This window comes from Macaca fascicularis, chromosome 2, assembly GCF_037993035.2.
Source record: "Macaca fascicularis isolate 582-1 chromosome 2, T2T-MFA8v1.1".
NCBI classification, from domain to species: Eukaryota; Metazoa; Chordata; class Mammalia; order Primates; family Cercopithecidae; genus Macaca; species Macaca fascicularis.
In genome coordinates, this window is record NC_088376.1 from 182164620 (window position 1) to 182191712 (window position 27093).

A 27093-nucleotide genomic window follows, 5' to 3' on the forward strand; every position below is an offset into this window, starting at 1 on the left:
TCAGTATTCTGGGTATTTCAAGGTTATACATATTATCTTCTGTCGATTGCTTTTTAATATAATGTTTTAAGAGCAAATTGATACATGCTTTATGTACATTGCTACAGCTTAAACCTTTCCTATTTTCTATCATACCCTACTTAAAGGAGCCAGTCTTTTTCGCAATGATGGAGCAACAAGTTTGATTTTGTAAAATGCCCAGGCTTTGTTCAGTTCAGACAATGTTTGTGTTTTACGAACCAGGCATTTCCCCATGAATCAAAAAACATCCTTTTCTCTCTCACTGCAACCACTTGGTTTCTCATGCTCTCTTTCCTTCCACTTTTCAAAATCTATTCTCAGGAAGCATCATGTTAAGTATACACCCCACCTGGGATAACTGTAAGTCATTGTTAGAGCCACCACAAACGTGTTCGCATTTCAAATCTCATACCCAGTGATTAGTTTGGTGCCAAAATAATTGCAGCTTTTGCCATTAAAAGTAACAAAGGACATTATATTACCGGGCAGACAGAGGAGGCACTTCAGTGAGAAGAAGGGAATTTGATGCTGGCTTTGGTCCCTAGATATTGGAAGTATCTTACAGTCAATTGAATGTGCGAAGACTATTTGTGGGTGGAATTTTGCTCTCTGAGATGTGTGCTTGAGGTGTGTGGCCAAATATCTTTTTATGTCTAATTAAGTAGTCCACAGAATAGCCCCATGGATCCTGTGGCCCAGTCTGGGGAAAAAAAATAGTAGTATATAATTCACTGGGATTAAAAACAAAAACAGGGCCAGGCGCGGTGGCTCAAGCCTGTAATCCCAGCACTTTGGGAGGCCGAGACGGGCGGATCACGAGGTCAGGAGATCGAGACCATCCTGGCTAACACGGTGAAACCCCGTCTCTACTAAAAAAACTACAAAAAACTAGCCGGGCGAGGTGGCGGGCGCCTGTAGTCCCAGCTACTCCGGAGGCTGAGGCAGGAGAATGGCGGGAACCCGGGAGGCGGAGCTTGCAGTGAGCTGAGATCCGGCCACTGCACTCCAGCCCGGGCGACAGAGCGAGACTCCGTCTCAAAAAAAAAAAAAAAAAAAAAAACCAGAAGATCGGTTTTGGTGACAGAAAATAGTCTTAGATAAAGTAGAACTTACTAAAAGTCTGCCTAAGGCAAATGTTGTTTATATGGTTTGAAATGGCAGAAAAGTGTGTTCATTGTGAAATTATTAAATAATATTATGAGACTTATAATTTCTAGGAAAATATTTTGATGTATTTCAGATATTAATACAAAAAAGAGATTGCAGGTAAATTCCTAGGCCTGTTTTTTTCTCTTTTTTTTTTTTAACTTATCTGTTTAGTTGCTTTTTTGTTTTTAAGTTTTGCTGCTTTTCAAATTGTCTAATACTTAAATATTTAGAATATTAAGTGGGAAAATAAGCATTAACAAGGTTACCTATAACAAAACTACCTCTATAAGGGTAGTATAAAACCATTAATAGTCTGGTAAAACTTTAGAGCATCTTTTGTTTTCTAAGCATGTTTTCATTACAAATTAAAATCGTACTATATTTGCAATTTTCTATCTTGCTGTTTTCACTTGGTCAAAATATGTTATGAACATATTTCATGTCATCAAATGCTCTTCATAAACATAATTTTAATTGCTGTGTACTGTATCACAAATGCATGATTATTAAGTTTCCAATTTGTAGGCATTTATTTCTAATTGTTTTTAAATTGTGGGTGGTGTTATAGTGAGCACTTACGTTTATGAACACTTGTGATAAAGCTTTGTTCACAATGCTGATCATTTCCTTAAAATAGATACTTAGAATAGGAATTAACAATTCAGAGTTTTAACATTTTTAAGCCTTCCTAGTACTATGGTCAGATTTCTTTCCTGAAAAGTGGTACCAATGTATAAACTTGGCAGCAATGTATCAGTTTATGTTGCTATAGTACCCTGATTGCCAACTTTATATATTTTCATCACTAAATTTTTGGCAAATGTAATAGCTTATAATCGTTACCTTAATTTTTATTTCTCCAATTGCTGATGAAGCAGTAGTTTCTTCACTTGTTTATTAGCCAGTTGTATTATCCATTTAATGATGTTCTCTTGCAGTTCTTTGTTTGTTGGGTGTTTCATGGGTTCTTTTTAGAACTATATAGTGTAAGACTGTATACATTAAAGAAAAATTGACCTGTTGATACTATCTAGAAACATTTTTCTCACATTTGTTATTGCTTAAGTTTGCTCATAGACATTTTTGAAATAGATAACTCATGAAATCTCCTTAACCAAATTATTAGACTTTTCCATTGTGATATCCTCAATTGCATTATATTTTAGAAAGACCCTCCCTCTCTAGAGAGCAGATAAATATTTTTCCCCTTTCTTTTCGTTTTGCAAGTGGTTTGATTTTATAATGATTCTGTGACCTTTATTTAACTATGGTATATAGGAAGGTTCTGTATTGATTAGCTGTGTATTTTTCCCCCAAATAACCAACTGGCTTAGTACTGTGTATTTATGTATTGAATTGTGCCTCTCCCTAAGGTTCCTTCACCTTTGTCTCTTAAATCCAGTCAACATTGTGTAGGAAAGGTAGATCTGCTGTACCTCACAGGCGAAACAGTGGGATAGAATGGCTCTTTCATCCTCTTCTAGAACAATCCTCACTCTTTGTTGTGAATGGTTTCCTAGGAAGCATACATTGTCTCCTTCCCTCTTGGCTGTCACACTTAACCTTTCATGTGACTCCATGATATCATTTCTTTCATTCCCTCTTTTCAGCTATCATATCCCAGTAATTTGTATTTGTCTTGGCAGGATATTTCATTTAGGATGAGTTACTCAGCAAGATTGGGAAAGATGATTGACGTTTTACTCTCAGGGAATTTAATTTTTTTTCCCCTCAATATAAGCAGCCATGATAGGAAGGGCTAGGAAGCAACTTCCTTCCTCCATGACACAGAGCCAGGCATTTTATCACTTCAAGCTGTGAGGTGGAGTACCCTGACTGCAGCCAGCTCTGATGAGTTTTAAACTCTTCGTTATTTCCAAAGGAAAAAACCAAATTCATTGAAAAGATATTTTAAGCCTTCTTTCAGAAGCTTTATTATTTCCTTCTGGACAACAACAAATACATATATATATATTTTGATACTTTAGAGGTACATTTTAGTCCAAAGAAGTCTGTACCCAATTATTCACCCATTTCTTCTCTGAGACCTATCTTAGAAGGCTATTTCAAGAGATATGAAATTAATTTCACATGTTTTGCTTTCTGGATTTCAATCAAAAAGACACATTGAAAACTTTTATTCATATGAACGTGGTTACACCTGAAACCTTAGAAGTAGCAAAAACTCTTGAACACCTTTCAATAAGAGGTATTCAGAATGGAAAATAAAACAACTTGAACTTTAGGCTATACATTTTAAAGATAAATAAATTTCAGGTCAAAAATTTGAATATAAAATACAATCCATCCTATCCCTCTGGTTACACTATATATTGTAATTCATGTATCTAGATATGTGTTCCGCTGGCAGGCAAGCCCCAGTGCAGTTGTGCCCGGGATATATAGCAGGGAATCTCTTCCGGTTGGCTAGTGCCTTTGTTCTACCAATTGGTAAATGTTTTCAGTATTGCTGCTACCTATACCTCTAGAAAAATCAGAGAAAGGGCATATGCAGAAACAAAACTGTGATTCTTTCTATATAAAATGAATCACTTGAGATCCATATGATTGAGGAAGAAAAAGATACATTTATCATGATGCTTGTGCTATTTTTTTTTCCATTTAGAGCATGTAGGACACTTTTTTTTTTTTTTAAGGTAAAACCTAATGTTTACTGTTAGGTTTTATTATTTTAAAAAATAAAGAATGATGGCTAATATTTTCAAACATTTTCTATATTTTGAAAAAAATGTGTTACTTAACTAGCTAACTAAACAAAATCAATATTTGAAGTATGTAGCACTTATTAACAGATTTTTAAAAGCAAATTTAATTATTTAAATCTTCCTAGAATCAGTGTTCTCCAAAAATATGACATGTGTTTTTATCTTTTTTATTTTCCATCAGAGACCCACCCATATTTTAAGAAATCCACAGTTATCACCAAAAAGAGAAGTGGTACCAATTGTTAACATGTAACAATTATCAAATGATTGATGTGAACTGAGAGATTACCTTTATGGTCCCCAGCCACACTTTATGACTGTGTACAGTGAATGTATGAGGCATCCTTCCATCCTTAGCAATCCTTGTCTTAAGCAGAAACTTGAAAAACTTATATGTAGGCAAACTATTAATATATCATCAGAAGTTAAGTGTCTGATTCCTCCTCAGTTGACCAGAAATTTGAAGCCTTTTTGAAAGTAGGACATTAGATTCACTTGTATCCAGATGTTAGATTGAATCAGTATGTTTTGTAACTTTCATTAGAACATCCTAAAAATGAATTAAAACCAGAATCTAATATGCCTGAGTTCTCATGTGGTTTGACTCTTGAGTCATTGAAATCTGACTTTGAGCCACTCTTTTAGCCACTACCCAAATGGACAGCTCCTCTTTATCTCAGGGCCTGAAAATAATGTTAAACCTACAATAATAATAATCTGATGTCACGAAGATGTCAAATGGACAAACCTACAAAAAATAACATCCTTAGTCATCACTAACTTTATTACAGCTAATTTTCAATATACTATCAGGAGGAAGTTAGTGTAACGCAGGGTGAGACGCAAGTTCCTTGTCATGTGTGGTGGTAGCAGCGGTTACTGCTGCTGCTGCATGTATTTCTAAAGAAGCATACACCTTCCCTAGTCATGGCAAGAAAGCATGCTGCATTTGTCTCCAGGGCATCACCCTTCACACTCGAGTAGTCTCTCCTCATTGAGTGTCACCAACTCAATGAGTTGCCGCAGTGTCCCAGAAAATCGGTAAAAATAAATGATCTTAACCAGACTTCTGCTCAAGGCATAGCCCAACCTGCGTTTCTAATGCACAGGATATCTGGAAATGAGAAAAAAAAATATCTATTATAGGGCAAGAAAGAAATATGCTTACTTCCTGGCATTTAGTAAACATTGAAAGACGAGAACTATGGAAGGAAGAAGCGGTGGAGGTTTGTAGCAAGAATGGGGGAATCGGCAAGCTGTAGAGAAAAGAGAGCCAACAAGGGAATGCCTAAGAAGGAAAATCGCTGCCAGAGTGGTGTCTGAGGACAGCAGTATTGTGCTGAGGCCACACCAGCCAAAACAGTATGGAAGCCTGCGGGGCTGTCACTGCCTCCTTCCCATTTCCAGGCCCCACACTGTCTGCACCTGTGACTCTGATACACATTAATAGTTGTTAGTAATAACAAGCCTAGAAAAAGTAAGGAAAGGACGGCAAGGAAATATTTTTTTAAAACATTGTACATAAAACAGTTCTATCAAAATTGGATTGTAATTGGTTAAACACTACATCTTGGAAATTATCACAGTACTTCATTTTGCAGTGAGTGTGGTTAACAAACTTTTCCCTGCCCTTTTATTTGATAAGAAGACATAGGAGGGGATTCACGTTGTGAATTTCCAAATGGAAATTGTAGAGGTGTTGGCAGAGACATGGTGAACCACAGGACTTCCCCGATGCCCTTTAAAAACACACCTGTAGAGACGCAGCTGTTTGCTCATTAGTACAGTCCTTGTGCGTCTTTGGATTGTGGATTAAGCAGGAGAGCATTTCTAGGCCTAGAAAACAAAATTGCATTCTGCAGCTAAATGATTTTTTAATTTTTGGCAGCACATATTGTACATATGTTCTTGTCACTTCAACTGAACACTGGAGTAAGAACTCAGAAACTTTGTTCCATTCATGTGAATAGCAGAATATTTTCCATTTGTCCTTCTCAAAAAATTGTTTGTTCAAAACAAATCATTACGACAAGGAAAATTAGACTGGTATAATGCCATTCAGTCAGCACAGCAACATGTAGGCTTTTCTGCTCTAACGTGTTAAGTATCTTGGAAAAACTTCGCATTCAACAAAACGTGCACTAAGTGACAGGGCAAATAGAGGACAGGCCATTCAAATGCCTCTAGCTGCAGCCACAGCCCGAACAAAAATGATAATTGGTACATAGAAAAAAAACGTGGCTCTCCTGCCTGGCAGCTCCCGTGTAGTTGAAGGTTGCCACGCCAAGCATTTAAAAGTCTTAGAAGTGTCAAACTCATAGAAGCAGAGAGTAGAATGGTGGTTACCAGAGAGTGAGGGGCAAGGGGGCAGTGAGGAGATATTGGCAAAGGGTAGGAAGTTTCAGTTAGACAGGAGGAGTAAGCTTTACAGTGCCATTGCACGGCAGGGTGACCATAGTTACTATTGATGTATGGTTCCAAATTGCTAAAGATAAATTTCAAATGCCTCGCCAGAAAAAAATGACCCGTAAAAGTGAGGAGGCGGATATAGTAATTCGCTTAGTTTAATCATCCTGCCTTGTGCACTTACATGAGAACATCACATCGTACCCCAGAAATAGATACAATTATGAAAAAAGAAATGATTTTTAAAATAGCAAAAAATACAAGTTGTTTTAACTTGGACAAATAAAAATTCTCAGAGGAGTTAGAGGCTATATGCTGGTAACTCTTTTGCTGGAGCAGGGCAGGTGAGAACTAGACAGTGCAGGCAGAGGAGCTGCTGGGGCTTCTCTTAAGGTGGGCTCGTGAGTGCAGAGTGCCAAGGGTGGGCCTAGCTTTTCTCCCCTGGGGAAGGATTTCTGTGCAGTGCTCACATTTAATTTTTTTTATAATAAAGCCAAAAGGGATCCTCCTGCCCATGTAACTGCAAAGCTGAGAGTTTGGTAATTTTTGTCCCCCGCTGAAAGTTATACTTATCTTCCTACTATTTCTCTCCTGTTGCCAAGAAAGAGTATGTCTAAATTATATCTGCATCATTCCTCTAGTTATCGATAGTGTATGAGCTCAGTTGCCATACAGAAGCATATGTGGTAGTTAAACAGATTGTTGATTAAAATAACTTTTTCTGATTATAAATGTAATTTGCCCTTATTAGAAATTTGGCAAATATAGAAAGGTACACAAAATGAAACTAATGTTGGCTTACAAGAACTCACTGTTTTAAGGAAATGGTGATTTATTTCCCTCTGGCCTCTTCTATACACATATTTATAAAATTGGGTTATACTGTGCATGCAAATTTGTATCCTTGGTACTTATTTATCTTCTGCATTTTTCCATTTTGTTAAATACAAGTGAAATTTTTGAACTATCATTGAATAAAACCTCTACTTTTGGATAATAAATTTATTTTAAATTATGATAATAAACACTGTCTTTGATTAATTCCTTAGGCTGGGTTGCTAAGGAGGAAATCATTGAGTCAATGCATGCAGACACCCCTTTTAAAAAATAATCTGAGGATAGTAAACTTTTATTTGTTGTGATTTTTTAGAACATAAGAACCTTAAGACAAGAAAAATAGCCAACAGTAAGCTTGGTGTATTGTCCCTTCTTTACCAGGGGTATATCACTTATGAAAATGGTAGTATGTCAAAAAGTATATTTTGCTCACTACTAGGTGTTTGCCCTTGTAAGGGATTTGGTAATCAGGTAAACACCTATGTGGTAAGCAGCTCATATTCAGCACCTCCTTGATGATCAGCAGGTCTAGTATATGTCATACCGCCATAGCTGTATCATGTATACAGGCTAAACCAAGTATCAAAAAGTGGACATCAATCTTGCCCTTGCAGCTCAACTCTAATTCTCCTGTATACAATTTTCTGCCTTTCTGCTCACCTGCCCTGTGTCCCTCTAGTCTGTCTTATCCTTGGCCTCATGATTATATCTAGCAATGACTCTGCTTTAAAGTCTACACCCATCGCTAATTCAGGCTCCTTAATGACATCAGAACCTCCTGTGGGACTTCTAAGGTAATTTGGGTGAAGAGAGGAAGCAGAGTCCTCTGGGATACATCCTTCTGATTCTGAGGTCCCTTGTGTATAAACACGTGCAGAATGGTTGAAAGTACAGGCTGTGGAATAAGAAATGTCTGGATTGGAGTCCTTGCTCTGCTTTCTTGAGCAATAAGTGCTTGGTGTTGGGAGCTCCTGGTGGTTGTAGTAGCTGTAGTAACGGCGGCAGCAGCAGCAACTGGGTACACTCAAACACTTGATCTTGATGGGTTTTCAAAGATAATAGGTAGCTTAGCATCTTTTTGAGAGGAACTGTAAAAGCAATTTGGTGGTGTCATATCTCAAATGTAATGAAAATAAACTAATATTCAATACAGAAGATTTGGTTTCTTTCCATTGCAGTTTCTAAGTAAAGTGAACTAATGGGAGTTCTGAAGAAATTGCTTCTGTCAAACCTTGGGATATTTATGAGGGAAACCAAGTGAATCCAATAAAGTAGAGGCAGATGGATGTACTAACAATCTAACCAGCAACTTTTTTTAAGATGGAGTCTCACTGTTGTCACCCAGGCTGGAGTGCAATGGCACGATCTCGGCTCATTGCAACCTCCGCCTCCCAAGTTCCAGCAATTCTCCTACCTCAGCCTCCTGAGTAGCTGAGATTACAGGTGCCTGCCACCATGCCCGGCTATTTTTTTTTTTTTTTTTTTTTTTTTTAGTAGAGATGGGGGTTTCACCATGTTGGCCAGGCTGGTCTGACCCGCCTTGGCCTCCCAAAGTGCTGGGATTACAGGCGTGAGCTACCACGCCCCACCACCAGCAACTATTAAACCAGCGTCACAGGAGACTTCATTGAAGACAAGAAAGGGCTACTTCCAGTTTTCTGATATGTTTTAAAGAACAGAAAGTGATTCACAGTGACTGAAAAGCTGACTTTCTTCTTCTCTTTTCAGCCAGCATATGTCCCAAGGAAGCTAATCCCAATAACAATCATCAAGCAAGGTAATTTGTCTGCTCTGGAAATGTGTTTAGAGCAATCTTTAATATACTTTTAACTAAGGTAATCAAACATGGCACAAATTTTCTCAAATTTTTTATTGATTTTTTTTTTTTTTTTTTAGAAAAAGCTCAAAGAAAACATAATGGTCTAGTAAATTGGAAGTTAATGGATAATTTTGGCTCTTTTACCAATATGCCAAGCCTTGGGTTGGTCACACTGGTCAGACAACTAAGGACAAAGCAACCATCACAAGTATTAAATTTTTTAAAACAAGTTAAATATGTGGAGCTTTGCCCAGGATTAAGTTGTCATACCCAAAGAAATCCATTGATAGGATATTTTCATGAATGAAAATGAAAGCTCATTTAGTGGTCACTTTAAGGAAAGTAAAGACGTCCAGATTTCCAGAATTATAATGCCATTTCACTTCAGTATCTGATTGTTTTTGTTTTGGCTTCTGGTTTTTCAAATTATTAAAATCTATTATTTCCAGAAAGCTTCTTGGTAGAAGGGACAGAGCCTTTAAAAAAATAGTTCTTCATTTTCAGAAAACACAACATCCCAAGTGTATTCTCAAAACAGAGTCAGTGTTGATATTACTCAAAGACTCTGCTTTGAGAAAATAAGTTTTCTAAACTTTTATTGCTGGGTCGTCACCTCATTTTGTGCTAGTACTAAAGGAAGGCTTCAGAGAATAGAGTTAGGAAGAAAATTTTCCAGTAATTAGAAAGGAACACCTTATGATAGAATAATAGCCTTTCATTAGTTAAAGGCACAGGTGTTAAGGTAAGATATGCCTTCCAACCCTTCTGTTGGCTACATAGCCAGCCCACTGAGTTGCTTTGTATTAATGAAGTTAGATCAAGGCTTTTCCAGCACAGATGACTTCACATTACTAGCTTCTTACTGCCTTGTATTTCCCACCCCCTCACACAGTCTTTTTGTATTTCAACAGTGATTCAGAATGTTACTCACAAGGATTCAACTAAATCCCCAGAAAAAGCTCCCTTGGGAGGAGTGATACTAGGTGAGTGGATCTTGAAATCTATGCCTAGATTAAGCAAATCGGACTATCTTTTGAGAATAGGGCTTTTCTGGAGTTTTGCAGTGTGAGTAGTTCTGTTTAATTGGTGTGGTTCACTTCCTTTCACTGTTTAGCATCGTGGCTGGTGTCCATTCCAGGCTAGGAGCCAAGCCACGCTATCTTTATCTTGGCGTGTTAAAGAGATAGCTCTAGCACGTGTGCAGTGGGAATGATGGCACCTGTCCTACCTGCCCCACAGAGTGGACCGAACTGCTCTTTTAAAAATCATTATTATTGATAATGATCATTGTTCACCACACATCTTAAGCAGCCATTTTACATTTTGAGTCTATGGGTTAAAAGCCAGAGGATTTTAGTAGTTTGGTTAAATATGAAAAACATTCTATTTAAAATGTATGGTCGTATTTTTTCCAATGTTTTAAAGTTTGGGTTAAAATTTACTAAGCAAAATAAGTGCTACGCTTCATAGTTTGCAGTATCTGATGTGCTGAGCTTCATTTTATGTCATGATGCACTTTCTTCCCCTTATCTTATTTACATCTATTTTCTTGCAGTCCATCTTATTATTCCAGGTCTTAATGAAACTACTGTAAAACTTCCTGCATCCCTAATGTTTGAGATTTCAGATGCACTCAAGACACAATTAGGTAAGCAGAAAAGTTTTGTATTTAAACTTTGCAATGACTGAGTACTAGCACGATATTCTTAGTAGATCCGAAGAATCTTGCAAATGAGCTGTTTGAGGATCTAAAAGTAAAAAAGTAGAGGTAAGGAGGTTGGAGTGTTGGAGGTACTCATTATAAATAACATTCCATAAGAAAATAGTTATTTTATATGTACATATTTATATAAGGTATATTTGTATGTATGAAATAAGAGTGAATGTTTATGAAATTCTTCAAAATATAAATATATATGTATAATTTTCTAATAAAGTAATTCTAAATTATACTTACTATAATAAGGGGCGACTAGGTATTTTCAATGAGAATTGATGTGAAATTCAGGTTCATTAGAATTATTTACTTGAGATTGATATTGCTTCCTATTTCTAGAAAGAACCGGTTATGAGTTCAGTGTTTAAAAAACCTTAAAACATAACAGTAAAAGAAAAAAACGGAAAATCCACTTAAAAAGGGGCCGGGGAATAAATGTGGAGGTCACTGGGCTGAGTTGGTTGCTGCATTTGAGTACCAAATTAGGCTCTGAATTGTCTCTTAGCAGAGAATCTCAACCTTGATCAAACATCAGGAGCACCTTGAGGGCTTAACACCAAGACGGCTGCACCACCCCCCCACCCACCCACCCACCCACCTACCTCCAGAATTACTGATTCAGTAGGTCCAGAATTTGCATTTCTGACAAGTTTCCAGGTGATACTGACACTGCTGGTATAGGAACCACACTTTGAGAACTACCCCTCCAATGTCTCTAGAGAATGCCTTGGGCTGTTAATAAATTTGGAAGAAATAGTGCAGTAGAAATTGAACAAGCCTTAAGAATACAGAATGTATTCCCTGAGCTAGGCACTGGCTATGAACTTTAATGTTTAATATATGATTGAATCAGCACATTGTATGGATAAAGAAACGGAGGCCCAAGCCCCTGTTTGGCAACATTCATTCAACAAATACTATGCATTACCCTATTTGGAACCACAAGTTGCTGGGGGCTATGATGGTGAGTTACCCAGACATGGCACCTGCTCATACTGGGACCTCAGATAAGGCACTTAATTTCTCCCCCCTTACTGGGGGCCTTACCTGTCCCCTTCTGTTGATATTTCCTCTTTTTTGGCTTTGAGAGAGAGAGAAGAAATGATAAATAAGATATAACCCGAACATTTTTTAATTCAATAAAATACCATGAAACATGACAATAGGCTGGGGTCCTAGGTGGGCAGACCCTCTGGTCAGGCCAGGGCTTGGTGTGATCTCTCTGTTATCAAGAGCATACATCCACTGGGAACAAGCCCTTGATGTTCCTGACAAGTAGCTGCTGGTACACTGCGGATCCCACAAGCCAATAACTCATTTCCTCTTTCCCCCTTTCCCTCCCTGTCCTGGAGATTTATTGGGGGAAAAAAGACATCATATCTAATGAGGTATCAAATGTTGATGTATTTTTCTTGTTTCCAGTTTTCTTCTTTAGGGAATAGGGCCATGTAGAGATGTTTAGAAGTTTTGTCCACATAATGTCAAGCTACTTAATTTTTTTAAAAAACCTGAAAAGAAATTGGTATCTCTTCATGTGTTTTTCAAATATCCAGACATTTAACTTTGCATAAATAGTGTTACCTGAAAGTTTAAGTTAACTTTTTTCATTTTTTGGTTGTCTGATCTGAGGCAATCCAGTTATAAGTTTGGGAAAATTTCCAAAACTTATGGTTCAACATCTTAGTAAGATATGAAAATATTTGCCAATATATCTTTGTGATTTTGTGCAATCTTTATATTTTTATTTTAAAATAGTCATATCTAGTAGTTCTAGAGTGAGTTACTTCCCAGAAAATAGGTAACTCTGGACTTCATTTTCTTAATTTGTACATCAGACTTGATCACCTCCCTTTAGCTATAAAACCCTGTGACCCAACCCTACATCATGTAAATGTGATGCTGCCAGGATGCTTCCAAATTAAGTTCCCTCAGTGAATCTGTGTTTGGAAGAGGTAAAGCTCGGGACTCTTGCATTCTCCTGTTCTCTGCCCAGAGACTGTATCTTTTGTAATCTCTTATTGATTTGGTCCCTAGTGTGTCCATCAAAACTACAGAAAGCAGGGTTTGTGAAGGAGACAGAAAATGAGCAGAGGCGTTTCTCAGACCATTGCTGTCAGTTTTGAACTGGAAGATGTCATGGTCTGTTACTCAGTGCTTAGTCTTGAGTGATGTTTCCTAATCTTTTAAAAACTGTTTTAAAGTCCTGCATGCTACCATAATACCAATTTAGCATTTTTGCTTTCTTTAAGGAATTAAAGTGAATTTTTGTCTTGTGATTTGTTTTTAGTTTTGGTTTTCTGATATGATTCACTAAAAGTCCAGAATTAAGTATGATTTTAATACAGAAAATTAAATGCAAATAGTAAAACGCAAGTAATTAAAACTATGAAAATAGTAAATATGTTTTTAAACTTGGCTTTTGAGGGAAATGCCTATCTTAAATTGAATACATGGGGCAAGATGGGGTGGTTCATGTCTGTAACCCCAGCACTTGGGGAGGCTGAAGCCAGGGAATCGGTTGAGACTTAGCAATGCAAGACAAGCATAGGTAATCTAGCAAGACCCCATCTTTAAAAAAATATTAAAATAAAAAAAATAGCCAGGCATGATGGCACATGCTTGTAGTCCTAACTACTCAGAAGGCTGAGGCAGGAGGATCACTTAAGTCCGTGAGTTTGAGGTTTCAGTGAGCTCTGATTGCACTGCTGTACTCCAGCCTGGGCAACAGAGCAAGACAAAGTATTGATGCTAATGATAACAGATAGAACGCACAGAAAATTTAACACATGGAGAATTTCTTACACACTGTATTAGTCCATTTTCACACTGCTGGTAAAGACATACCCGAGACTGAGCAATTTACAAAGAGGTTTAATTGGACTTATAGTTTCACATGGCTGGAGAAGCCTCACATTTATGATGGAAGGCAAGGAGGAGCAAGTCATGTCTTATATGGATGGCAACAGGCAAAGAGAGAGCTTGTGCAGGCAAACTCCCGTTTTTAAAGCCATCAGATCTCATGAGTCTTATTCACTATCACGAGAAAAGCATGGGAAAGACCTGCCCCCATGATTCAATCACCTCCCACCAGGTCCCTCCCACAACATGTGGGAATTCAAGATGAGATTTGGGTGGGGACACAGTCAAACCATATGACACAGTGAAGAGACTGATAGCCAGTATGTTTGAAAATGTCCAATAAATCAAAGCAGAATCCTACCCAACAAATGTACCAACTTAGTAGACCATGTTTCTTAAAAAAAGCTACGTATAAAAATTTTTTAAATGTTTTACTGTATATGCTTCAAGAAGGCAACATGAAGTTTTCTTATATGTATACATAGTGAAATAGTTCCTATACTCAAGCAAATTAATATCCATCCTCTTGCATAGTTACCATTTGTGTATGTGGTAAGAGTACCAAAAATCTTAATTTTCCAATATGCAATATTATAATTATAGTTCTTGTTTTCTACATTAGATTTATAGTCTTATTCATCCTATGCATCTGCAACTTTTTACCCTCTGTTCTACATTTCTCTATTTCCCCCTCTGCATCCCATCCCTCATAAACAGTTTTATTCTCTATATATGTGATTTTTTTAGATTCCACATGAGTGAAGTCATGCAGTGTTTTTCTTTCTGTGCTTGGCTTATTTCATTTAGCATAATATCCTCCAGGTTTATCCATGTTATTGCAAATGGCAGGACCTCCTTTTTTAAGGCTGAATAATACTCCAGTGTGTGTGTACCATAATTTCTTTATACGTTCATCCATGAACATTTAAGTCATTTCCATACCTTGGTTGTTGTGAACAATGCTGGAGTGAATGTGGGACTACACATATCTCTATGAGGTGCTGATTTCATTTCCTTTGGATGTATGTCCAGAAGAGGGATTGCTGAGTCATAAGGTAGTTCTATTTTTAATTTTTTAAGGAAACTTCATACCATTTTCTATAATAGCTGGACCAATTTACAATTTCTACCCCAACAGTAAACAAGAATTTCCTTTTCTCCACACCCTTGCCAACACCTATCTTGTATTGTTTTGCTTAATATCCATCCTAACAGAAGTGAGGTGATATCTCAGTGTGGTCTTAATTTTGCATTTCCCTGATGATCAGTGACATTGAGTACTTTTTTTTTATACCTGTTAGCCATTTTTTATGTCTTCTTTAGAGAAATGTCTATTCAGGTCCTTTGCCCATGTTTTAATTAGGTTATTTGGGGTTGAGGGTGGTTGTGTTATTTTGTTTTGCTATTTTGTGTAAGTTTCTTATATACTTTGGATCTTAACCCTTTATCAGATACATGTGGTTTGCAAATATTTTCTCTCAATGCATAGACTGCCTTTTCATTTTGTTTATTGCTTTCTTTGCTGCACAGAAGCACTGTTTTTTGCAAAGTGTGGACATAAACAGTCCTTTATGCCATGAAGGGAGAAATAAACTTCCCTAAAGTTAATTATCACTGCAACTCAGAAAAGCTGTATTTTTGAGGTAGTAAATCCTAAAAACAACATCCTCATTCCAGCAGAGCTCATAATGGGACATCAAGAAGTATAATAGCTTGTTCTAAGAACACATGGTGTGAATAATGAGAGATATAAACAAAAAATTAGGATTACACACACATCCCTAAGGGACATACAAAGGGTTTGCCAAAGTCAAGACCTAGCCTGCCAAAAATTAAAGGAAACAACTGTGATGGAAAAATGTACAGAAGAAATAGAGGAAAATGAATTTCCTGGGTTTTAGGCTGTGTTCTGATTGCATTTTACTTTCCTATTGCCAAGATTGCAGTTGTGCATCAGATAGTGTGGGTGAATGCTCAGGGGTTGATATATCAAGAGTTCCCCATTCAAATATCCTGCCCATCTACTAAGTTATCTGATGTCTAAAATATCATTTATAGATATACAGTATGGCCTGGTGCAGTGGCTCCCACTTGTAATCTCAGCACTTTGGGAGGCTGAGGCAGGAGGATCACTTGAGCTCAAGAGTTCAAGACCAGCCTGGCAACATAGTGAGATCCCATTTTTACAAAATAATAATAGTAATAAGCTAGGTGCTGTGGCACGTGCTTGTAGTTCCAGCTACTACTAGGGAGGCAGAAGCAGGAGAATTGTTTCACTTGAGCCCAGGAGTTTGAAGTTTGAGGCTGCAGTGAGCTATTATCATGCTACTGCACTCCAGCCTGGGTAACAGAGTGAGACCCTGCCAAAAAAAAAAAAAAAAAAAAAAGGAAGAAGAAAAAACAATATGCCTGTAAAAGGAATTAGTAATATATAAAGAATACAAATGTCTCTTAGGAAGGGGTAGTTTGCCTTTTTTCCTTAACAGCCTGATTTTAGGCTAATGTGATTGCCAGCTAAGAACATGTTTTGAATAAAGAAATTGAGAGCATTGCCTGTGAAAGTCTAGGATCTGGATGATTAAACAAACAAATAATAAGAGATCCTAGGTCAGCCAGGGACTCACTGAGAACATGGGATATTCTTAATCAGGAAGGAGGCCTGGAAGGAGAAGAGGACACTGAAAGACAAGAGATCGTGAAAGGAAAACTTATAATTTTACATTTTAAAAAACTTCCTATGGTGCATGTTGAAAGTAATAGGAACAGAGTGCTTGAAAAATTCATGATCTGAATGTTTTTTCTGTGTTGACAATCAGAATTGTTCACACAAAAGATGTCAGGAAAATTGATAAAATTTAGACGTTTTAAAAATGGAATTTATAAAATTATGCTAGATTTTTTAAAAATTCCTTTTTATGCCTTGCTAAATTAATTTGAACAATGCTATTAAATATTTTGTTGTGCAAACATGCTTTGCAACTTCAGAAACACACAATTTGTTGCAAATTATCATTTGTGACGCTTATTGGTGGCATTTTAAATCACTCCTGAGAATTAGCTATCTAGAAATCTGTTGTATGCCTTTATCAAGTAGAGATTGAAAACTGATTTGCTTCTATAAACATTGGGGAAAAGATGACTTTCTAATTGTCTTCAAGCTCATCAGAATTAAATAAATATTTTTGAACCCACATTAACAGAAAAGAAGAAAATGGTCTTTACAAACATAAAGTGAACTACAGATTATAAAATGAATGTTCAAAGAATTTTGAGTGTGACAATTAAAGGTTTCAGCAGGGAGCAATTTTGTCCCTTAGGGAATATTTAGAATTGCCTGGAGATTCTTTTGGTTGGTAGAACGGTATCTGCGGAGCACAAAATATTCCAAAAGTTTGTGAGAACACTGTTGGAATCCAATGGGTAGAAGCCAAGAATACTGTTCAACATCCTACAGTATACAGGCCAGCCACCCATACAAAAAATAATCTAGCCTCAAATATCAATAGTGCCAAAGTTGAGAAATCTAAGTTCTATATAGCCTTAGGACTCTGAAAAATCCTGTCGGATTATATAATCGGTTCAAGGTGGCATGATCAGGGTATCCCAAAGGGGCATAAATTCTTTCATGCCACTAGACTGTTTCAAAATATTATGAGCAGGTGATATTATGATTCAACATGGAAAATAACTGAATAGAATTAATCCTAATTATACCCTTTCAAATGGGGAATACCATAATTGCTGGGGAACACAGCCTTAGAAATGTTACTTTTCTTTCTTTGAAAAAGAACATCCACATTTTAAAAGGAAGTTTCTCAAATAGTTGCATAAAGAGGAAAATTGGAAAAAAATTATTTTATTCTTTGTACTGAATTCCCATAGAGATTAAAAGAGACGATCTACATCAATATGAGGCTCAAATACAATTTACTGTTTAATTTTTCGCCAGAAATATTTTCAAATAGCGTAGTTTCCTATGTGTGTTGTTTGTGGTTTTCTAAAATCTCAATGTCATAACTTATTACATTTTTTACCATGTATAATAATGGAAATTTTCTATAGATTAATTTTTTAAAATTGGGAGTGCTTGAATATAAAATTCCAGGAAGCATTTGCAATGCAACCTATGCCTTCTAGAAATTCTATTTATCAATCAGATGACTTGAGATGTATCCAAGTGTTGGGTTGTGATTTTTTTTCTTCACGTCAATGACAATTTAGATCTTAAAGAATTATCTAGGGTTACTAAGAAAGAATTTTGAAGACTTATATTAGTTCCTGCTAGAGACACACAATAAAGTTGTTGACTGGCTGGTGGGGAAGGAAGTGCAAGATTAGATTTTTAGTCTGCTACTTGATTATGCATTGAGGGACATATTTTTGGATGCTGCAAATGAGGTAAATTGTTTGTTCTTTGACTTTTTAGCTAAGAATGAAACCTTGGCATTACCTGCCAAATCTAAAACACCAGAGGTTGAAAAAATCTCAGCACGATCCACGACAGGTAATGAGATTGCTATGTTGTTGACCTTGAGAAAAGAAAAAAATGCTTTTTTTCAAATACTAATCTGCAGCCTTTTTTTCAGTAAAGAGCCAGTAGGAAATTCATTTTGATCATAAATGCAAAACAGTAGGAGATTCCATGTCTCTAACATTTGGGAAAACAACAGCTGCAAAATGAACTATTGAATCACATAACTGATAAGTAATACAGAAGCTGTATTTTTTGCTTTAAATGAAAATTATTAAACACTGAAATATTTTTATTTAAAACATTGTACCACAAGTTTGGTGCTGTCCTTGTGTATGATGACATGAGACCATTTTTCATTTCTACACTTTCACAAGGGGTCAGTGTAGCAAAATGCCATATATTCTTCACAAATCCATAGCTTAATATCTATGAAAATACTTGAATCATTTAGAAACAAATGTCTCTGGAACTTTAGCAATCCTAGTGTAGAGAATATAGAATAGTTCAGTAACAACCCTTTAAAGAATTAATGCAGTAAGCGTTTTCTCCATGGTTTATCACCATTACTAACATTCAGCATTTCTTCTATGAATGAACTACTCAAGTCCAGTCTGGCTGGGGGGTGGGGGGGCATTAATCTTTGAGCTAGAGTTTTTTCCAGAGTAGTACCACCTTATCCAGGACTCGATGAAACAGACATCTGGCAAGAATTCCCCACAATCTATATTTAGCAGAGTAACTCCAATCTGAAGTGAATTTTTCAGTCCACAAAATCCTATAACTTGAAATACTGATGATGTACCTTTTACTAAACTTTTGGACTCATAACTGTTCCAGAGAACATAAAAGTTGTTGTGGCAGTGAAATAACTTCAAGAAATCCTTTGAAGTAGGACTATTTCTGAGAGAGCAAGATGAATATGGTCCTTTTCTAAAGAAGACAGATGGACCTTTCATCCCCACCTTCATGGGATTTGGAGCAGAGGTAGCTCCTGGAGTGACCCATTTGGATGAAATTCCTAGATGGTTTCTGATTCAGTATATGTGATCAATATCCAGAAAGGCATAGGCATGGCCCAGTGGGTGACTCCAAGTCCCTTTCTCCCTCAAAGATTCTACCCACTTTCCCCAATTATACTTTTTTCTCTTGGCAGCATTTCTGATGGGAGAGTCTACATTTTTTTAGTCCTCTGCCAAACCCTCCTCAGAGTTTTCCACTTCAGAAACGCTTAGGAAAACACCACAACTTATTACTCAGGGTTATTGTGTTTATTTTGTGTTCTTGCCCTGCAACATTCTGGGGGTTTCTGGCTCTCAATTCATTTCAGATCCCAGTGATCTTAGTTCTTATTTCTCCAAAACTATTTAATTGAGCTTTTTATTACCTTTAATCTAGCATTTGGGACAAACCTGTGGCGGAGGATTTAAATTCTGATCATAATTTCAATTCATTGTCAAGCTTTGCATGTTCATTGCAGTGTAAGAGTGAAGTCTTGTAATGTGATAGCTCTAAGTAAGACTTTTAGCCCTGAGTCATCCTGTTATTTGCCCATTTATTCATTTAATAAACTATTATCTTGATTATCCTTCAGATTCTTCAGTACATGATTTAAAAAATAAACTATTATCATGTGCTTGTTTACTATACCCCAGGTATTCTGCTAAGCCCTGGAGATAAAGAAAAAGGCAGATTTAAAATTATGATTAAGCTTATAAGTGCTTCAATGAAAGTCAGGTCAGAGTGCTTTTTTGGATAGAAAGCAAACCCAGAAAGGACCAGTTGGAGAGGAGTGTCAGCTCAGGCACTTGAGACAAGCCAAGGAGCTCTTTACATAGTAACACAAAAAGAAATGGGCTTTCCAATATCAGTTACTTATTCTAAAAGGCAACAAAATGTGTCTCCTGTTCTTTGGTTGCTTCACTTTATCTTAATTTGTAAAGTTGTGCTTTTTACCTTTCAGAGACTCCTGAAACAGTTCCAAGAACCACTAAACCCACTACGTCTAGTGCATTAGATGTTTCAGAAACAACACTGGGTAATTCTAAGAACTTTTTTTGTTGTTAAAAAATAAAAATAAAAAAGTAACAAGAAAATAACTCCCAGGACTCACAGAAAAGAAACCTGACGCCTTAACTTCTCTCTCTCTCCCCACTTTCTCCTTTTCCTTCCTTCCTGGCAGTGGTTAACCTTCCTATTTCTTGGACAGATTCCACTGAAGAGTTAACCACATGGCTGATCCTGGTGACTGGACTTCTGGGCAAATCTGGATGCTAATTGCTAACTGAACGCCCTTTTTAACCAGTCTCTGGGTTATATAGACAGAATACCAGCCTTTTAACCCCTAAATCTTGGGGGAGAATGAAGGAAACCTGGAAGTCTTGATTCTGTGCTTTCTGCTTAAATTGGCTTTGGGAAGTCTTGTGCATACTAAATTTGGGGTGAACCCCCAAAAGTGTCATGCTTTTAAATAAGAATTTCATGCCACCCATGTTTGATGTTTCTTAGCCCAAGAGAATCTAACTTGCTTTGTTGTTCTCTTTCCCCTGAAGAAAAGGAGCAGCATGTGTTTTGTTCTGTAATTTGATGTTGATCTTCTCTGCCACACCACTGCCCTTTGAATGTATACCTTCACATTTTAACAGCTATGTAACTTTACCAGGGAATGTTGTAATTTCCATTAAAGGTATTGGCTGCTCTGTGTACAAGAGTCTGTTACAAAGCTTGCTGTGCATGATCATGGTTAAGCCACAACATCAAATCCCAAGTCCAGGAGTTGCTAACTGCACTCTTTTTTATTGTAGTTGTCAGCAAAAGGACCCCGGAAACATTGCAAACTGTTCTAATACCTCAGTTTGAATTGCCACTGAGCACTCTAGGTAAAAATTGATAAATACTGCAGCTTTATTATTACATTGGATATTGTATGCATGCTTCAAAGAAATCCTGTGAATTAATGACGCTAATTTATACCCAATCCCTTAAAGGTGACACAGTCTTCAAGTTTAGGATCCCAAAGAGGCTCTCCCTATGATGAATCATTCCGGTTGGGTTGTTTTTCTTTTAAGTGATCATATTTTAATATTATGTTTGATTCTTTTAATTCAGAATCAATATGTCACTGAACAAATTGATAATTTCTGTATTTTTTGTAAATGTTTTTACTCTCGTCACTCTTAACAGAGAAGATATATTTATGATATTTCTGCAGACTACTTCTTAGAATTCTTAGAATTTTTTGAATGAATTATGAAAAAAAATGAGAGTGGAGAGTGGGGTGCAGTGGCTCACGCCTGTAATCCCACCACTTTGGGAGTCTGAGACGGGTGGATTGCCTGAGGTCAGTAGTTCGAGACCACACTGGCCAACATGGTGAAACCCCGTCTCTACTAAAAATACAAAAATTAGCCTGGCATGGTGGCACGCACCTGTAATCCCAGGTACTCAGGAGGCTGAGACAGGAGAATTGCTTGAACCCGGGAGGTGGAGGTTGCAGTGAGCCAAGATCATGCCATGCACTGCAACCTGGGTGACAGAGCGAGACTCCATCTCAAAAAAAAAAAAAAAAAAAAAAAAAAAAAAAAAAGATGGGGGAGGAGCTTACATATAAAGCCACGTAGTTACTGAAATTCTATTTTTAAAAGCTTTCAGATGGACATTTTCTAGTTCAGATGTGTTGGCTTGATTTAAATGTAAATGAAATATATTTAAGAACACACACAAACATCGCTGAAGAAATCAGGAAACTGGTTTAATAAGGGTGGAAAAAAGATTCCAAATACAGTAGCTTAAGTTTAGTCACTTAACTAAAAAATTGAAAAAGAAACTTTATTACATTATTCAACATTGAAACAGAGATGTAAGAAATACTGCTAATGGTCTCTTAACATGATTTGCCTTTTCGTGTTTGCTGTTGTTTTTCAAGCTTAACATTTTAAAAATCTTTGTTACTTGCATCTCAGGTTGTCTAACTTTCCTTCTGTGTTTCATTACAGCTCCAAAAAGGCTTCCAGAATTTCCTGAGGCAAAAACACCCTTCCCTTTTGAGAAACCTGGGGGCACATGGGGTAATAAGGGCACCTTAAATTAAATATTAAGGCTGTGGGTGGTGATTGCTTAATTCTGCAGGACACATGTACTGCATCTTATTTCTACAAACCTCATGAACTGATAGGCAAACAAGTGGTTGATTTGATTTTTTTTTTTAAATAAATCTATTTGTTTGGATTTTCGACAAATTCAGTAAAATCCATCAGTCTTAATTCCACATAATCCACTTAGCTTTTTGTCCTTAAAAATGTTGACAGTCTGACACTAAACTCTGCTCTCTGACCACTAATCAAATGTTCTCTGGATGGATACGTACTGATTTCTTACTGATATATAATGACTTTTTATTGTATTAGTATATTGTAGGCTTCTGGTAGCCACTTAACTGTACCAGCAACCTATTTCTGTCTTGTTCTCCTCAAAAAAAACAAAAAAATCTTCAGCAAATTCCATTTCTTTTCAATATAGCTTCAAGTGAAAAGCCATGGATTGTGCCTACAGCTAAAATATCAGAAGATTCCAAAGTTCTGCAGCCTCAAACTGGTAATTAAATCCTTTTCTTAAAAAATCAGTTATAACAAGGAGTATTGAGCAACTTATTGTTTTTATTTTTATGGGTTCCTTAATTGATTATCAGTGTGCTTTGTAATAAATGAAAAACCTGTAATACATTTGTTGATACTGAGATGAATCTCATTTTTCCCCATTACAAAAGCAAAACGGTTTTGAATGTTTTAAAGATACCTATTCTAATTTCTGGATATAATATCTTAGAAATGTGGCCAGAACATGAACTACGAACTGGCTCATTAATAGAGATCTCTTTAGTGACATGAAAGCAGTACCAAAATAAGAAACATCAGCGTGGGTCTAATTTAACAATAGGAGTTTCATATTATCTTGCAGGGAATATTTGCTGCTTTTGGGCAAAATAAATAAACATTTAAGAGCTTACTCAGTGAAGATAGTATACTAAGTTCTCAAATTTGTAAGTACAGCATGATATGTAGGAGAAACCACAGGCCCTTGCGGTTAATCATAGACCTTGGTTCCAGGCCTCGCTCTCCTAATAACCATGTGATGGCTACTTTTCTCTACTTTTGGAAGGCACTGGTTTCCTCTTTTGCAAACTGTAGCAATTGGCTTTATTTTTCCTGTTGAGAATTCTTGTGTTCCACCGCTAAAATTGATTGAGATATGTTTCTTTTACAAAAAATATTTTTCTCTTTTAAAAAATTCTGTACATCTTTTGATGCCTAGCAGTCAACTAAAGAATGTATTCAGCGTATAAGAATTATAAGAAGACCTCAGAAACCATCCTTTGTGATTACTTCCATGATTTTTGCATTTTGCTTGTTTGTATTTTAATTTTTGAAAATCTTCTAGTTGTTTTGACTTTATTTGGGGTACATATCATATAGTGTATAATGAAGTTGGGTGTTTCACATAATGAACTTAAATGCAGCAGCATTTTGTGGTGGTCTCCAGAGTCCAGCAGAGGACTAGGTTTGAGAAAGGATGAGCATGAGCCCTCATAGATCTTGGTGAAATTATCATTTCTCTAGTATATGTAATGGGCTCAGATATTAGCAAAAGATAGAAGATGAGGTCAAATTAAGGGACTATGTCTATTATAGTCGCCCCTAGTTTCCTTAAGTGGGAACACACTTGAAAGTTGGCCATGGTTGTTCGCTTATCCAGAGAATCCTCAAGCTGTATCTAAGTCTTGGTTTTCCTAGTCACTGACTTTAAAATTCTAGTGCAATTAACTAAGGTGGGTGCCAAAACCCCTTTAGGAATCCAGGTCACCTGGGTCTAAAATCTGGGTTTTGAGTTGAATTTCATACTGAGCCTCTGGTTCCAGTAGCCATCACCCAGGTGCAACTGCATTGTAATTATGATGCAACAACTAGTCTAGGGGCGTATGTGATGGTTTAACCTGCTGCACTGTGACAGCCCTAGCTGTGACTCCCACATCCCTCAAGAGCACCTGAGCCAAGTGCCTTTGGGGAATTGGGGACTAGATAAACTTTTAGATCCTTTTCATCTTTTAGCTTTTGGGTTAGAACATGGGGAACATGGGATTCTTTTGGGTTTTCTTTTAAGCAACATCTACTGTTTGGTTTCTATGAATATTCAAGAGCAAACTAACCAAAACATCAAGGAAGCCATTTTTGAGACTAATGCCTGGCATATGAATTATATAGAAAGACTTGAGTTGAACCAAGCATTGGGGAGTTCGGAGAATATGTTGGGACGTGAAGGTTGCAGAGTTACAATGAGACGAAAATAGATGATACAGGAAATGCCAATAAAGGAAAGGTTTCTTTTGCCTTTAATTCAAAAAAGGCATATTCTGGTTTTGCCCTGATGGAGTATGAGCAGCGGCTAATGCAGCAGGAAACTGACTCTTTATTCAGCTGCTTCACTACTGCCAGGGCAACCTTTGGTTGCCAGAGAACTTCCAACGAGAACTCCCAACCCTCTCTAGACAAAGAATTGAGACTTGTCATAAACTGGAATAACAATACAGTATGTGATTGCACGTATTAACATTGGCCCTAGAAACTTCCCATCCTGCCTTATAACAGTTAATTTTTAAGTCTTTGCTACTTAGCACAATCCTCAGTCCAACAGCATTTGGTATCACCCAGGAACTTGTTGAAAAGGCAGAACGTGGGCTCCACTCTAGATCTATTGAAACAAGATCTGCTTTCCAACAAGATGCCCAGGCGATATGAACATTAACATTTTTGTTTTTGATTTTTGAGATGGAGTTTGCTCTTGTCACCCAGGCTGGAGTGCAATGGTGCGATCTCGGCTCACTGCAACCTTTGCCTCCTGGGTTCAAACGATTCTCCTGCCTCAGCCCGCTGAGTAGCTGAGATTACAGGCACCTGCCACCATGCCTGGCTAATTTTTATATTGAACATTAAAGTTTGAGAAGCACTACCTTGGCGATGTAGTCTATAACGTTTTTACATGGTGCCGGTAAGAATCATCAGGTGTAGTCAGTTATAGCACCATGGACCTCAAATCAATACAAGATCGATTTTTCAAAGTGGGTAGTTAAGTATCTCTTGTTTCTGCTAATGTGCAACGCTTCCATTTCTAGTGTGAGTGTTCTGTGGCATCTTCCTAATTTACGTTAACTTTCAAATTAAAATTTTATAACACATGTATTATCTGTGATTTAAAGAGTGGTATATTTATATAGGCCTTTTATTTCAGCCTTTGTTTCTTTTGATTTTGTGCAAATTTACATGTGTACTCACATTCTATTTCCCATTTAGTTTCAACATACATAACAGGTATTTTATTTTCCAGTTACTCACACAGCTTCCTAAAGCAACTATTTTGAGAACTGAGAAAACAGACAGGTAGAGATAGTGTTTAAATGGTGGTCCACAAAATCCCAATTTTAGTTGCAGTATCTTTTGAAGGAACACTGTATAGGTTGGTGCAAACATAATTGCAGTTTTTGCCATCACTTCTAATGGTTTTGCCATTACTTTTAATGGCAAAAACCACAATTACATTTGTACCAACCTAATATTTTTAGCTGATATTAATGACATTATTACAGCCAAATGAGCACATTCTGTTTTCTCTGTTGGGGTATGATGCATCTATATTTACTATATCAATTCCTTTCAGCCAAAGACCAGCAGAACACACTTGTAGTTGAACAAATTTATGTCTGTTTACTTATAACGATGGAGAACACAGACCATGATAAACTGGGGGAATCTCTTAGAAGATGATAGAAAAGACTTATTGTAAGAGTTTGTCTTGTGTTAAGTGATGGAAGGAAGGGTCCAAGGCAGTAAAACTTTGCTCTGAATTGGATGCATTCAGAAAGTGGGAGTAATTCTGTGATTGAATGTCTTCGTAATTCTTAATTAGAAGGCAAGACCAGCAGAGGGAAGCTAAAGCTGTGACTGGTTGAGAAGCCACATCTACTCGTATTAGCCAGAAGGCGGGGAGGGTAATGTTTGTGCTCTGGGTGACGTTCATGTTTTTGTCTGTGTGCCACATAATTACAGACTGGTCTTGTTTCTGTCTTGATCCATCAGGATCAGAGTGGTCTTGTCTGATACTGGTGTCCTTTGGAATTGTTGATGTTCAACAGGAGAACACCACAGCCTACCTGTGGGTACTAGACCAGCTCCTGGATGCCAGGGGCTGCTTTTCTCTTTATCAACCATTAAATGAGATTTATCGTACTTTTTGTAAAGTTTATTTTGCTTTACCGTTTTCTGGATTCGTTTTCAACATATTCTGTGTCAGAAAATCAGAATATGTGTACTCAAAAAGATTTCTGTACCATTCTTGGATATAAAGACTCTATGAAAATTCTAACTTGCACACTGAATGTTGAAATTCCTGGGTCATTTCAATAGTTTTTGGCAACCCGGGGACAGAATATTTGAAGTCTGGAATATCCCAGGAAATCTGAGATGTGTAGTCATCAAATATATTCTTCCTGCTTTCAGTCTATGTGTCCTGATCTGTCATTAGTGCTGCATTTTGTGATTTCATTATTTGGAATTGTATTTTGCATTAAACCTTCTATAAAGTATGTTGAAGTGAAATTGATTGATCTTGATTCCCTTGGCAAATCTAACTTTCCTTAAAATATATAAAGGTAATCATGAAAATCTTCTCTAATTATGTATCATAATATAAAATTATTTATAAATTTTGTATCTAAAGGAAGTTGGCCACACTTTAGAATTTAGCTGCTTGTGACGATATTTCACGAAAAGTCAGTCTTTCTGATGATGCAATAAAATTGGTTTCATGTTTTATTGGAAAGTAGCCAGTTGACTATAATCTCAGTGTTGTTAAGGAGCAAGCTCTAGAAAAGTTCTCAGTATCTTCCATTCAGATGAATTGTGCATGTATGTGCACCTGCTTGTTGGATCATTTCTCTACTGGAATACAATACTTTGCATAGCAATTTTCTTTGGGGAGATTCAAGGGGGTATTATCTACCATCATATTGAGACTTCCAAAGTCCCTAGAAATTGGCAGA

At 36.9% G+C, this 27093-nt stretch overlaps 1 protein-coding gene across 50 annotated transcripts in view; it reads left to right on the forward strand.

Annotated features, from left to right (window-relative positions):
• ABI3BP (ABI family member 3 binding protein) overlaps nucleotides 1-27093 on the forward strand; it is a 244211-nt gene that overhangs the window by 108550 nt on the left and 108568 nt on the right. For 38 of the 50 annotated variants that reach the window (XM_005548290.4, XM_045385365.2, XM_065539257.1 and 35 more), the window contains exons 7-14: nucleotides 8868-8916; nucleotides 9870-9941; nucleotides 10514-10606; nucleotides 17961-18038; nucleotides 19969-20043; nucleotides 20810-20884; nucleotides 22001-22072; nucleotides 22524-22598. In XM_005548290.4, the coding sequence (XP_005548347.3) occupies nucleotides 8868-8916; nucleotides 9870-9941; nucleotides 10514-10606; nucleotides 17961-18038; nucleotides 19969-20043; nucleotides 20810-20884; nucleotides 22001-22072; nucleotides 22524-22598 (589 nt within the window). The remainder of the gene's footprint in view (nucleotides 1-8867; nucleotides 8917-9869; nucleotides 9942-10513; nucleotides 10607-17960; nucleotides 18039-19968; nucleotides 20044-20809; nucleotides 20885-22000; nucleotides 22073-22523; nucleotides 22599-27093) is intronic. The other 12 variants (XM_005548287.4, XM_045385380.2, XM_074033577.1 and 9 more) reach the window with 2 other exon arrangements.